This window comes from Mastacembelus armatus, chromosome 23, assembly GCF_900324485.2.
Source record: "Mastacembelus armatus chromosome 23, fMasArm1.2, whole genome shotgun sequence".
NCBI classification, from domain to species: Eukaryota; Metazoa; Chordata; class Actinopteri; order Synbranchiformes; family Mastacembelidae; genus Mastacembelus; species Mastacembelus armatus.
In genome coordinates, this window is record NC_046655.1 from 8,966,787 (window position 1) to 8,980,269 (window position 13,483).

The window sequence follows — 13,483 nt, forward strand, 5'->3', positions numbered from 1 at the left end:
TGTTGGGGTAAGAATTGGTCCTTGTTGGTGATGAAGGTGCATGTTTACAAAATGGATGTTTTATGAGAACTGAGAACATTTTATGTCTTGAAATTTAGTAACGTACGTATCTTTTGCAATTTGCAAACACTGTATGCAAATGGGAAAGTCATATCATATCATGATCAGCTGCATTCTCAACGCTACTGCAGTCACACCCCAGAACACTAAAAAAAAAAACTTTGTAAGTGTGGTTAGGTAAAGAGCAGGGAAGCTTGTTTGAGCCAAAAGGCCTTTTCTGACAGTTATTTTTAAGAAACTACACCACAGATGTATACCAGCCTGTGTTTTCTCTCACTCCGTTGCTGTTATGCAAGCCACCCACCCACTGCAGTCTGCAGCTGTGAGCTCAGCAGTTTAACTAGGCGAGATCTGAGCAGACAACAAATACACATCACAATGCAGCAGCCCCAAATTCAAGGCTGGTGTGTGTCAGGTCAAATACAACTCACACCAGCATTTCCCCTCTCTTTCCATCCATTCATGCACACACACACACACACACACACACACACACACAAACAGCAGGAATGCTGGATGAGCTTCACTGACTTTTACAGGCTGGGAGTGAGGCAGGAAGTTGGAGCAGAGACAAAGAAAGGGTTTTTGGAGGAAATACTTGGAAACACCTCAGTGAACCGTGTGAATGGGGTGTTACACAGATAGTACGGTATTTGCCACTTGCTGCTCAAGGTTTCATTATAAAACGCAATATTGCTAACAGTGCTTATCATCAGTTCACTTGGGAAATTACTGTGGGCTTTACTATATCTGCAACTCCTAAAATGTCCTCTGTGACATTATTAGATTATTCTTTGGGATGTATTAATACATAAGTAGTATTTTACTATTGCAGGGGCTAAAGGTGGAATTATTTTTACTGCTCTGATAAGCCTGAGGGGTGATGAGGTGATTAATGGGGTACAAAGGAAGAAAATACATACTTCTGCTGAACAGTTTTATGTTGTTATTTTTTCTCTAATAGTTGCCATTTTGTGAAATATTGTATACTTCTTACATTCTTAAACTGTTAAACTACATGAATGCACTGTTTTAGAAACTATTTTACTATTTAAAATCTTTTTGCGTAACTAATACCTACTTCTTTTACGTAAATATAGAGTAAAACTACTTTATGATTGTACTTAAATAAGTGTATTGAGCTACACCTCCACTTAATACTAGGTTTTGTAGTAATATGCATTGTTTCCACCTTGGCTTGAGCCATCGTGCCCTTGAAGCTTTCAGTAAGAGGATCCTGTACTGTTTTTAGAAATAATTTCTCGTTACTTTCAGTTCCTCCAGGGCTCTAAACACAGAAGTTACAAAATGGAAAAACTAGTTTCATAGAGTTACAAGTACATACGTTAGTCCTCAATACTAAAATATTTACAGTGGTATACCATTTTTGACACTGCTCGGCAGACCAAAAGACAGAATACAACACACATACACACACTGTTGTTGACTGTAGCTGCTTCACAGTTCATTTGAGGTCACATCCCTGCGGGTTTTTCCCAAGCCACAATACTTCTGTTCTGCACAGTCTGCAAGTAATGTGATCCTTCGGCGTCATTGCTACAGCTAAAATGACCAGTTCAGTACAATTATAAACACTTGAGTAAAATGCCCCACAACTGAATGCAAATCAATAATTTATTACATCTATTCGATCGTAAAACATATTTTCTTGTCCACATGGTGCAAAATAATGCAAATAATGTACTAATGAACAACCACATGGCACTAAAATGTTTTTGTGTATGTACATTTGAAACTGCTGGTGAGATAATTTAGAGGAGTTCTGTGTGGCATGTTGACATAGTTTATACCCAGATAATTAAAACTTAATATACAGTAAGATCTTTAGCTCTTAACCTATGATGTGCCATCTGCGAACAATTCTTTATATTTATCTGAATGTTAATCACTTTATACACAAAGTACATTACAGTTTAAGGGTTTTGTGAAATTGACCCTTGTTTTTAATAGCATGGTACAAAAAGAGACATTGTACAGAGTAGAGGTCCTGAAATATTTCTTATAAGTTATTTATTCTTTGTTGTGCTTGCAGCCAAACCAAGGTGAACAGATTTAAAGTTAATTTATAACTTGCGAAATAATGTGTTGTCGACTACGCTCCACAACCCAGGAATGAAAAGAAAACATATCTGCCCTGTTCTACCCAGTTTCACTTCAGCACTGACTGTGAGCACCGGATATTTATTATGTGGAAGTAATTTGGTACCAAGAGCAACAGCTGTGCTCTGCAGCTTAAATTCAGTGAGTGGAATCAAAATTCACAAAATCCTATTGGTTTTTTTTTGTGAGATGTTCTTTATAATGATATATAACATATTGGACTGCATATGTACAGTGAAAATAAACACCAGAAAACAATACTGGACATGTTGAGGTTAAAACAAAAGCAAACGGGATATTCTTGTTCTTTCTTTCTTCCTGTTGGGCTCACACTAGTTTTATACAGATGTACTTGATCCCATCGTGGAGCCATTTTTGAGATATTTGGAAACTTTAAAGATTCACTTGTAGCTCTTCTGTGAGTTTACAGCAGAGTCCCAGCTCTGCTAAACACAACACAGTAGACACATGATTTCTATTTTTACACAGACTCTCATTCTTAAGATGCTGCTTATGATTTGATTCCTTCTTTAGTCTCAGTTTAATGTCTGAGTTCACAAAGTCATGGTCATATATTCTCTTGTTTAATGATTCATACTGAGCAGCTTGATTCCCCTCAGGCTTCTCTCCTCTCAGGAAAGATGTTCAGCCCCAGCTCCACCAGTGCTCCCAGTAACATGGTCCATAGTGGTATGCACACAAACGTCACCTTTACATTAGCCAGCTCCTCCAGCTTGGCGCACAGCATCAGGCAGAAGCCCAGCTTAAGCAGCATTGCCGTCAGGTACCAGGCGCGCAATCGCAGGTCTGGGGAGCCGTTACGGGGGTCGTACCCAGGTTTGCAGCGGCCTGCCATCTTGATGGCGAGCATGAGGATGAGGATGCTGTCAAAGACCCAGACTGGGAGGAAAATGAGGAACCAGTTCCACTGCACCTATAGAAGGGAAATGGAGAGGATGATGGTAGTCAAAGTCTTTATCCACAACCTGAGTATGATGAATTTATTTTTCTTGCTTAATTAGAAAACCCTAAATTGAGAACATGCAGTGAATTACAAGAATCCAGTGAAGAAAAATGTTCCATTGTAGAAGCAAAGCACTGGATGCAAACAGTAATGGCCATCCATCCATCCATCATCTGTACTCACTCATTCCTTATCCAGGCTCACAGGGATCAGCTGGAGCCTATCCCAGCTCTCTTTGGGTGGAAGGCAGGGGTACACCCTGGACAGGTCACCAGTCCTTGGTGAATAATTATACTATTTAAAAAAAAACTTACCTTCCCATCCAGTTTGAGTACCAGCATGATGAGGAAGACCAGGGTGAAGACCCAGGTCAACAAAACCCTCTGAGCCAGAGACATCTCATTAGGAGATAACAGAAGCTGTAAATTCACGGGATAATGAATATTTACTTTATGGACTAATTTAGCAAAGGAACAGACATACAGGAACAGACATACAAGAACAGACAGCACCGCTGGTACACCTGCTAATAGCTATTCAAAGCGTGGTATCATTAAAAACATCGAACAAAATGTCACTAGCTGCTGGAAGCAGTTTGAGTTGTTTCATTCATCGTTAGTTAGTAAGCTAACTTTAGCTTCAATAGCCCAGCAGCATTATGGCAACCGGTAGAAAATGTCTGACTTACTTCAGTGTATTTCGGGATTAGTGACAGGCATTCCGTCTCCCTGCACGCTACACATAAATACTCACAATATAATAATGATTACAAGAAGAAGTCACATAATTAGCATCGGATCTGTCTATTAACGTCAACAGACGGTGAATTTTCGGGTCCGTTATCTGTGCTGGTCCCGCCTTTCTTGAAAGCCAATTGGTCCTCCTCTCGTTACGTCAGGTCAACGCGTCAACGTCAATCATTCCGAATGTCTAACCGTAACGTTTTTGCAAACGCGCTACATCCTTGCAGCTGTTTCCTGCAGTGAACTTTAACGTCCACTAGAGGTAAGTAACGTTCTTTTATTTGTTCTTTTATTGTTGTGTTTGTGTTCGTTTCACCAAGCTGCCATATAAAACTTTCAGAGTGTGCTGTTATTTTCGGTTTTGCCTGTTCATTGGAGTGACATGTAACGCCCCTGTAATGCCACCCCCACCGCTCTTTACTGACGGTTGGCTATGTACCATCTTAAATTGTAACGGCGTGTTTATGCGGTGCTTTACGGTCAGGAACCGAAGTTGTATTTTTACAGTGAGAGACAGAAAGGGAAAAGGCTAATCCCTCAAACATCGCTGAACACACTCCTAGCATCTCTTTCAGACAGCGACCAACGCTCGGTGGTTTCATGCACCAAAGTCACATTTAGATAAACGTAGTTTGGGTCCGTGTGGGGACTCGGAGCAGCCGTCGCAGAGGCAGAGGAGGTAAGACTGAGCGGTTGCACGGTTTAATTGGGCACAGCTGTGGGTTCTTTGTGCCTACCGGTAGGTTAGCTAACTATGTAGCATGACATGAGCTAGCAGGAGGAGGTGGTCTGTGTGTGTGTGTGAACTGAAGCATGAGGACCATTTACATGGAAGCTAGCTTAAAAATGAGCAAAATTTGCAGTGGTCTTCTAGCGCTGCACGGCTCATGTAACTAATGTGCTTTTTTTTTTAGTGAAAACATGCGGGTAACGTCGTTACTAACGTCCACCACGGTAACGCTGCTGTCAGTTACTTCACAACTTTAACGGTACTGACTTATCTGTTCCTCAAAACAGCCCTAATTTTTATTATTGTAATGTTTGCACTTAAATACCACTAACCCTCATTTCCCTCTCAGGGTTACCAGACTGTTTTATGATAAAATTTTGATGGGCAAACTCGCCTAACATGATAAACATAATTTATCATATGACTCTGGGAACAAACGTGTTGTTTCACACAGCAAATGTCCTTTATTTAATTGGTTGTGACTCTTGTTTATCTAGAAAACTTACTGTTGACAGCAAAATGTATCTGGATCGGAAGGCTTAACGTTACCATTTAAGATAAAACAGTTTCTGGGTTTTTCCTAGGTTATCATCTGTGATGTGTAATCTATAGAAAATATTACTGGCTGAAAGGAGCCAGATTCCTTTTTACAGATCAGATTTTTTTTTCCACTTCCCACAGATCTCTATCAGCATCTGGGTGGCTTAACCTACCACCTTAGCTAAACAGTTTCTTGGGAGAGACAGCCTGAATTATCCATTAATCAGTCAGAAAGTTAGTTTTCGGATTAAATGTCTAATCTGTAAAATAGTCATCAAATAGTGAGCATTGTCCGTCACAATTTTCCTGGGCCAGAGTTTACATCACCACATTGTTTTTCTGTCAGACATGCCAAAATGCAAAGTTTACTCTAATGCGACATGTCATGACATATGAAAAGGGGGAAGCAACATATATTTGGCTTTTTTATTTAAATAGAAACCCCTAAAAAATTAATCAACTATCCAAAAATTTACAGATGAATTTTACCTAATTCTACTCCACTAATCTTAATCACGAACAATCAGCCTTCCTATTCTCTGTTCTGTACTGTTTAATGTGTTCTGTAACCAGTGTCTGCTTACTTTATGTATCTCATGTTGCTGTGGGGAGACTTTTACAGGCTTAAGGTGGTCAGGTTTAGGGTTAGGCAGGCCGTTAGATTTTCCAACATGGCTAATCTGTGTTTCACTTGCTTTCATTCATCCACATTGTCCACTGCAATCTTGATTTGGCCCATAAATCAAGGGTCCTGTATAAATCCAATAAAGTGTAACTTACAGTAGGGCAGTCACAGTATGTAACATATTGGACTGTATTTGAGTATTAAGTCACATTGCCTTTGAGCAAGGCACTCTAATGTAGTTCATGTGTCAAACAGCAGGAAGTTAAGGTTGCAAGAGAAACCACCCTAGCTCTGTAGCAGCAAAACTGCAGGTCAGTGCAGTGTGGTGTATGCTTGTGTTTGCACATATGTGCATTTATACGAAGTGAATTGTTGTGGTTTACTGATTGCCTGATTGTTTGTGTGTAATTGTAGCATACACAGAGCCAAACTGTCTATTGTCTGACTAGTGTTTTCCTGTGTCTCTCTCTTGCTTACTTGATTTCTTCTCTCCCTCTCCCTGTCTCTGTCTGTCTGTCTAGCTCTTTGAGGAGCACTCTCTGTATTGTGTAGCTTGAGTCTGCCTGCAGAGCTGGTTACATCATCTGCTGCAATATAATTACATCACGCAGTAGACTGCAATATCATTTTATGTCACAGCTGCAGAATAACCTGCAGTGTGGTTATATAATTCATAGATATATAGCCATTGTACTACTATGAGGGAGCAGAAAGGTCACAGAGAAAGGTCAAGTGGTTTTTTAAGCCGGTAGAGAAGTGCCGCCATACAAGCTCAGATGTGCTGCAGTAGATTGGTAGGTTATTTTGATGATAACGTGGAAAATGTTATGTCAGAACATGATGTTGCTGCCCAGGTTAGTTCTGTGAAGTCACACAGGAAGGGTATTCTACATCAGATGCTTTTTGACACCTGAACCAGTCAGGTTTTCTGTTAAACATAGATATGCATCAGTCTGATTTGTTGAAGCTACAGTAATACCGGTAACCTGCATTGTCCTACTGATGTCAGCTGTCCTAGACTTTTTACTGCATCAGGGAAAGTACAGGTGCTTCAATTTCATGGTCAGGGTTTTGTGTGCAACACTGTCATAAGTTACTGTAAAACTTGGGTAAAACAGATCAATATGTAGTCCCTTTAGTAACACCTGTACTTTTACTGCCATGATAAGTCATCGTGACTGCTGTGAAAAATGATTTACATTTGTACTGCAGGTACCTTTGTTAAACACAGTTCAACCTGTTAAACATGTTTTTAGTAATTCTGATACTGAAGTTGGGTGGTTCTCATCTGCAGTTTGAATTACACGAGGTACTGCACAGTATGTTCTAAAAACCAGTAATAATGTTGTAATTTGCCTCACCTTAGCAGGTTTAATAAAGCCAATGGGAGAGTGACATTGGTGCCAATTCACTGCAATCTGTACATGCCCACACAGCCCTGAATATGTGAAATGAGCTGTGCAAATGTATTGTTTGTAGGCTCTATAATCTTTGGGTGGTTACACAATTTTGATTCTAACCAAGGCCTTATTATTTCAGTGCTCCAGATGATGATAATATTCCATTATCTCCTTTTTGAACTTTAGGTAGTGAAATCCTCTGCTTGATGTCTTATTTCTTATCTTCTTGTGTTACTGGGGGAAGCATTTCTGTTACTGCAGTTTTTGTCACTAAAATCAGCAACACTCTTCTACCAAACCGCATCTGGAATTGCAAGTTGTTGCACTACTGCATGAGTCCTTGTGGTTGTGATGCTACTCAGGCTTTAACTCTGCTTATGAGTTCAGTTCAATGGGTTTATCCATTAATAGCAGTCATTTAGCTGCAGAAGTGTCTTGTTATTATATCTCTCCTTTAATGCTGATTTAATAGCCTGAGGCACATGCTTTTGTACAGAAGTGTCATTGTCTTCTGTGAAACCCTGTGACTGCAGAGCTGAGAGAGGGTCATGCTGAGTTGTCTTGCCCTGAGGCATAACTTCAGGAGACCTGCAGCGTGGCTTGGAGTTGTAGGTTACCTGTCTGTTTACACTGTTGTTGTCATGACTGCGGGATAATTGATAAAGATAGCCTGTTGGGGATAATTATGATGATGAAAAGGGATGTGATGATGATGATCTGTTGCCTGACTTTCCACAAAGAGCTGCACTGTTAGTAAAGGTTGACTATAGGGATTCTTTCATGCCTGATGATATTCATTATTGTTTGTGAGACTTCGTACTGTGTCTACAGGCAAACTATGCATCTGCATGTGCGCATTTGAAGCTCATGAAGAAACACATGCTGCTTCTATGCCTCACTATTCAGCCTCATCATGTGGTGCTCAATTACACTGTGCCCAAGCTGCATTGACACACTAAAAAGCTCTTTTCATGCACAACCTACATACAATTATTGGCCTGGATGACCAAAAGGAAGCTTCTCTTTCCTAACTGACTCGCTTCACTAGTATGCCAGAGCCCAAGAGACACACACATGCACACACAGACATGTGATCATCCCAGACCAGGCAGTCTTGACCCTTTCCTTCTCTCTTTTGTTTCCTAAATGTCCAGGTCCTGTCCTAATTTGGCTGTGAGGAAGAAACACCAGTCAGCTACACGGTCCAACCAGAGGTAAGTTGAGTGTGTGTACTTGTGTGATTTCATTGAATGGTTGAAACCCCCCACCCTATAATCCACAAGGTCTATTTTTGTTTGAGTGCTGCATGCTTCAACACCCCTTATTCCGTTGCTGTGAGGTTGCCAGCTGCATGCACAGACAAACACACATGCTGACCCTGCTCAGACAGCAAAAGCTGTTCAGTTCATGAGTACTGTTCATTATGTCTGATAGAGACAGATGGAAAAAATAGAATGCGTAAAGGCCATACTTCCTCTCTCTATGAGAACGCATGTCTGAAACAAGTTTTATTTTGGTGTGTGCAGACTGGACAGTGAAGTGAAAGCCATTTTACAGTCAGCAGCAACACTGCTGTGTTTGTAAGACTCAGTTTATTTTATGGGTGTATGTTTAGTATAAGGCACAAATCAAAATAGAATAAATTACAATAATGTACATTTTTTGTACAAGATGATAAAATGGTAAAATGGACAAACTGTTTTGGGGTAGATGTTGGACAGGAAACCAGTAACCAGTAATTTTCCTGTGGATTAGATTTGTGAGTAAACAGCTCTGTAGAAAGATTTTGGCTTAGCAATTTTGCTTTGACTTCCGTGGGTTGTGGCTGTTTTGTGATGAATTTTTTGTTTCAGAACAGGTTTTAGCGTGATCCTTATGGTGCTTAGAGTGCATCATTCCAGATGCTGTCAAAACATCTGTTATAAACTTTAATGAAGTTGTTTTTAGTGTTACTGGAGCAGTGTTTTACATGTATACTATAATCCTGACTGAGACTGCTATTTTATAAAGGTGAACTTTGTTTGCAGAACAGATGCTGCGTTTTCCAGCCATCTGTGGCTTCATATTTTTATTTATTTATTTTTCTAACTTTCTACTGGAAGTAGAATTGCTCACAGTAATGCTGCTGTTTTTTTTCTTCCAATATTTCATCTTTCCCTGCCTTTTTTCTTTTTCTTTGGTTTTTGACTTATAAATCCCATGTGGGCTGGAAACTAAATATGTGCATGCCACAGTAACTAATAACTAATTAACTTGTAACTGTAGCGTGCGTGTGTGTTGCTCTATATATATAAGTGAGTGTAGGGTTGTTGGTGCCACATAAGATTGTCAGGAAATCCCCCCTACATAATAGAAAACCTAGTGCTCATGTCCCATCACTGCACTGTCACACACACACACACACACTTACTTTCAGAATCCCCTGGCTCCTTTGACCCTGCGTTGCTGATTGAGCATCATATTTCCTGGAAGTACACAAACTCCCCCCACCACCCCCCATACATGCACACTTACACACTCCCCAAATCAGATGTAACCCTAAACCATCATGAAATATAGAGCACCTAGGGAGAGAGAGAGATTAGCTAGTGTTACACACCACAAGTTATAGACTCATGAAGATGGTCTCCTCTGGTGGTCACGCTGATTTATTAGACATCCCAGAGAAACTTTACTGACTTTGTATTTGAAGAAAAACAGATCTCATTGTTTTGACACTTTCTCTTGTATAGTTTTTACATTCCAAACAGAGCTGTCTGCAGTAGTGCTTCATGCTCCTTTTCCAACATAACTTGTATGCCTACGACTTTCTTCTTTTCAGGATAAAATTAGCAGTTTGATTTTCACAGATCGTGGCTAAACAGGGGAGTTTGTTTTAAAGTTGTGAACGTGATGTCGTATTTTTAGAGCCCGTAATGAACCTTTCTTTTCACTGGTTTGGGCTTCTGAGCAGCACCAAAGAGCACACAGCAGCTTTAGAATAGAGCCTTGCAGCAAATAATCATACAGTCACAACTTTCCTGTTGTACATATGGAAAGCAAAAAAAGCCTGAAGCATAAACTGTCTTCCCTGTGATGTTACAACCCCATGTGGCTCATTTCAGAATTTATCTTGCATGTAAAGCCTCTGATGTTGCTGCAGTGGATGAAGGGATGAGAGAACAGGTATACAGTTACACATCACAAGGTTTAGGAAACATACACTGCTGCGACTGCCCTTAATACGTTTCTGCTCTGCTCAGCTGAACTTAAGTAATGTGTATGAAAACTGCATCATACCTCTAAGGTATAATTGGGAAAAGCAGGCCTATGTTTCTAAAATACTTCTAAAGTCCCATCTGGCTTTAAGGTTATGAACAATAGTGAGACACAAAATAATCTGTAGGGCTGAAGTTTTACATTACTTTATCTAATCAGCACAAAGCAGTGAATCCTCTTACTCACCTAAATCCTTCCCAATCCTTTTAGCAAATCTCTTACATTAATATTGGTTCATAATTTTATGTGATAACATCGTACAAAGGTTTCCCCCAGGAAACTGGCTAGTTGAGGTTGCAAGTATCGATGTAGCTTTATCACTGACTACCACTTTTGTTTTCCATTACATCTGTTACTCTCAACGCTGTTGTTTATTCTCAACATTGAAATTCAATTTTCTCATGTACTACTACGAGGTGACTGTAAAATCATATTAATGGATAGTTTAAACAGTCACCTCACCCACTTAACCACTACTGTCTTACATAGTGCTGGTATCTGAAGCTTCATAAACTTAATAATAGATTTCAAAAAATGTGGAAAAAAAATCTACCATCACTTGAAGAGCTATAATTTTTTAATTACATGGTCAGTGCCTCAACTGTACAACACTGTGTGAAATCCTGTATTGGAACACCTGAGAAATAAACTAAACTAGATTTCAGTAGTGACATTCAAAGAACTTAAGTTTAGTGATTGCCAATTTGATTACATATTAGCCATCTATCTGTGTTTAGTAAATTGTGCTTTTCTAATAAAGGAGGAGAAGAGATAAGAGATTGAAGAATTGATTCATTGGACTCAGAACGTTACTAATGAGGTGCTTGAACAACTTGGGAATGAGTGCAAATTAGAAACCAACACCACTTGTTTGTGGTAATGCAAAGAAAAAGAGCAAGTATGTGTGTACGTGCATCGTGCATAGCGATGAGGTGTGAGATTAAAAAGTCACAGGGTGGCAGGTTGCTTAACAAATTACAGGACGGTTGTTCGGAGGACGGTTGCAAGAAATGGCGCTCTTTACTTCTGCATAGACATACTTATTCACCACATCCACACTTTCAGCATTCATTTAGTTCTAGCAATTTTGCATGTGTGCTTGCACCCATTACTTCTGTAGATATGTTTCCAAATGTCTTAAATTATTATTTTTTGTAGATTTTGTGATAGTCAGTTCTGCAGTCTTCAATAATGAGGGAGTTTCTGTTGAAATAATTGAAAGAGTGAGATTAGTGAAACTGTGATTTTCAGATTTTTTTGCTAGATTGCCATATGTAATAATTTACATTCAGCATGGAGACTGTTGATTTCACTTATTAATTTGTGAAATTTGATAGATCATCCAGATCATCAAATTTGAGCATTTACTTCTTTTGTTTGTCATTTGTTGGATAAATAGCACAAATAATTTGAAGACTCCACCTTGGGAAGTTATAGTAGGCATTCTTTACTATTGTTTATTGTTTCTACTATTTTGGGCTTGTAATAGACAAAAAGATATGAGAAATTAATGAGTAAATCAGTTCCAGAGATATATTTGGCTTTTATGTGAATCCCAGAGTTTGAATGCAGTCATCTCAAGCCAACTCTGAAATACTGCAAATACAGATACACATATGACACAAACACACACACACACAGTAATGACCTCTCATATAAACTGTGGCCTTTGTGATTCACTCTTACTTGACTGCTTCCTCTCTGTCTCTGTAAATGAGTCATTTCAGATGGACCACTGGTCAGACAGACTTGGCAGGGCTGTGGGCTGCTGACCCTGTATGTATGTGTCTTTGTGTGTTTGTTACTGACCTTGTTAAATTCTTTAACAGCTTTGTAATAGAGTGCACTTGTGAAGTAAGCTTCCTTCTTGTAGCATTGGCTCCTACCAGAACAACTGTTAAAAATTATAAGGAGAACAATAAATACAAGTCATGAAGCACCCACACAAATTAAAATATAAAATGTGAGCTGTCATCCTGTGAATTTAGATGAAATGTAGGAAGTGACCAGGACTCTACCTCTTTTTTTTTTTTTTTTTTTTTTTTTTTTTAATGTGTATGAATACTGTTTTCTGTGATCAGAAGATAAGTATTTTGTATGTTGTCTGGGTGTCATTTCTTAAAAAGCCTTTGGCAAACCACTGTGTTTTGGGAACTCTAAGTGTGTGGCTTTGGAAAAAGTGTGTTTGGAAAGAACTCCCAGCCTATTACGCTGTTTTCCAGCATACCCCTGCTTACAGGTAATCCTCTGTAAGGGCCTGTGTTAGGCAATAATGTGTTGCTGTCTGTATTTGTTTTTCTTAATGTGTGTGAATCATTGTTGGCATCACACGGAGGTATGATGAAGGGATTTTTGAGGCTTTGAACAGACAGGATTATTGTCTCTGGAGGTAAGGATTTAAGGTCTCAAAGCTGTCAGACTCTGAGTTAAAAACAGAAAACACTGCTATTTGTGGCCCACATCAACTTACGATGGGGTGGTGTGGTCATACGTTCATTTATCTGGATAAATGTCTGATTTGATTTATTCTGGTCATACTTAGGATATTTTATTCTTTTTTGTGTGGTTGTGCATTTAGATGGTTTGCCATTTGCACAGCAGGAAATGTTAACAGTTGTACTATAGCAAGGACAAGTAGGCAACCCATGTTCCTGGAGGGCCACTGTCCTGTTTGTTTTCAAATTTTCACTGGCCTACCCACTGCTGATAGATTTGACTCAAATCCTTTCAGTTAGAGCCTTCAAAAATCAGGTACAATTCACTTAGTGTAACAAATAATTTGAATCAGAAGCTGTAAGTCAAACTGCTAGAAAATACACCATTAATTTATCATACAGAAATGCCAAACATTTGCCTCATGGAAGGAAAAGTGACTACTTAAACTAGTATATCTAACTTTACCTTGTGCTACTAATATATTTTGATGTAGAAAACAAGCTGCTTTTTCTGCCTTTGGTCTCTTAGAGTGCCAATGTCATTCCAGTAAAATGAATAATTAAATCCATATTCCTCCCATGGGAGGGCCAAACAGTTCTGTTAGAC

At 39.2% G+C, this 13,483-nt stretch overlaps 2 protein-coding genes across 6 annotated transcripts in view; one reads left to right on the forward strand and one right to left on the reverse strand.

Annotated features, from left to right (window-relative positions):
- Positions 1-1,809: 1,809 nt before the first annotated feature.
- LOC113141935 (transmembrane protein 60-like) lies at positions 1,810-3,991 on the reverse strand. The gene is made up of 3 exons (XM_026326595.2): positions 3,834-3,991; positions 3,460-3,564; positions 1,810-3,115 (listed from the first exon to the last, which is right to left on the reverse strand). The coding sequence occupies exons 2-3, from the start codon at positions 3,541-3,543 to the stop codon at positions 2,798-2,800; spliced, it is 402 nt and encodes a 133-aa protein (XP_026182380.1). The 5' UTR covers positions 3,544-3,564; positions 3,834-3,991; the 3' UTR covers positions 1,810-2,797.
- Positions 3,992-4,130: 139 nt separating this feature from the next.
- The window catches only part of LOC113142001 (putative homeodomain transcription factor 2), a 35,152-nt gene continuing 25,799 nt past the window's right edge, over positions 4,131-13,483 (forward strand). For 2 of the 5 annotated variants that reach the window (XM_026326724.2, XM_026326723.2), the window contains exons 1-2: positions 4,290-4,567; positions 8,338-8,397. The gene's annotated coding sequence lies outside the window, so the exon portion shown is untranslated. Of the gene's footprint in view, positions 4,151-4,285; positions 4,568-8,337; positions 8,398-13,483 lie in introns of those variants that run through there. The other 3 variants (XM_026326721.1, XM_026326722.2, XM_026326720.2) reach the window with 3 other exon arrangements.

What these genes read in the sequence shown, in the direction of transcription:
- LOC113141935 (XM_026326595.2), bottom strand. Translation starts at nt 3,543, where the DNA reads ATGTCTCTGGCTCAGAGGGTTTTGTTGACCTGGGTCTTCACCCTGGTC. An exon ending in TACTCAAACTGGATGGGAAG is followed by an intron (nt 3,116 to 3,459) that starts GTAAGTTTTTTT and finishes TCCCTTCTATAG; the next exon opens with GTGCAGTGGAACTGGTTCCT.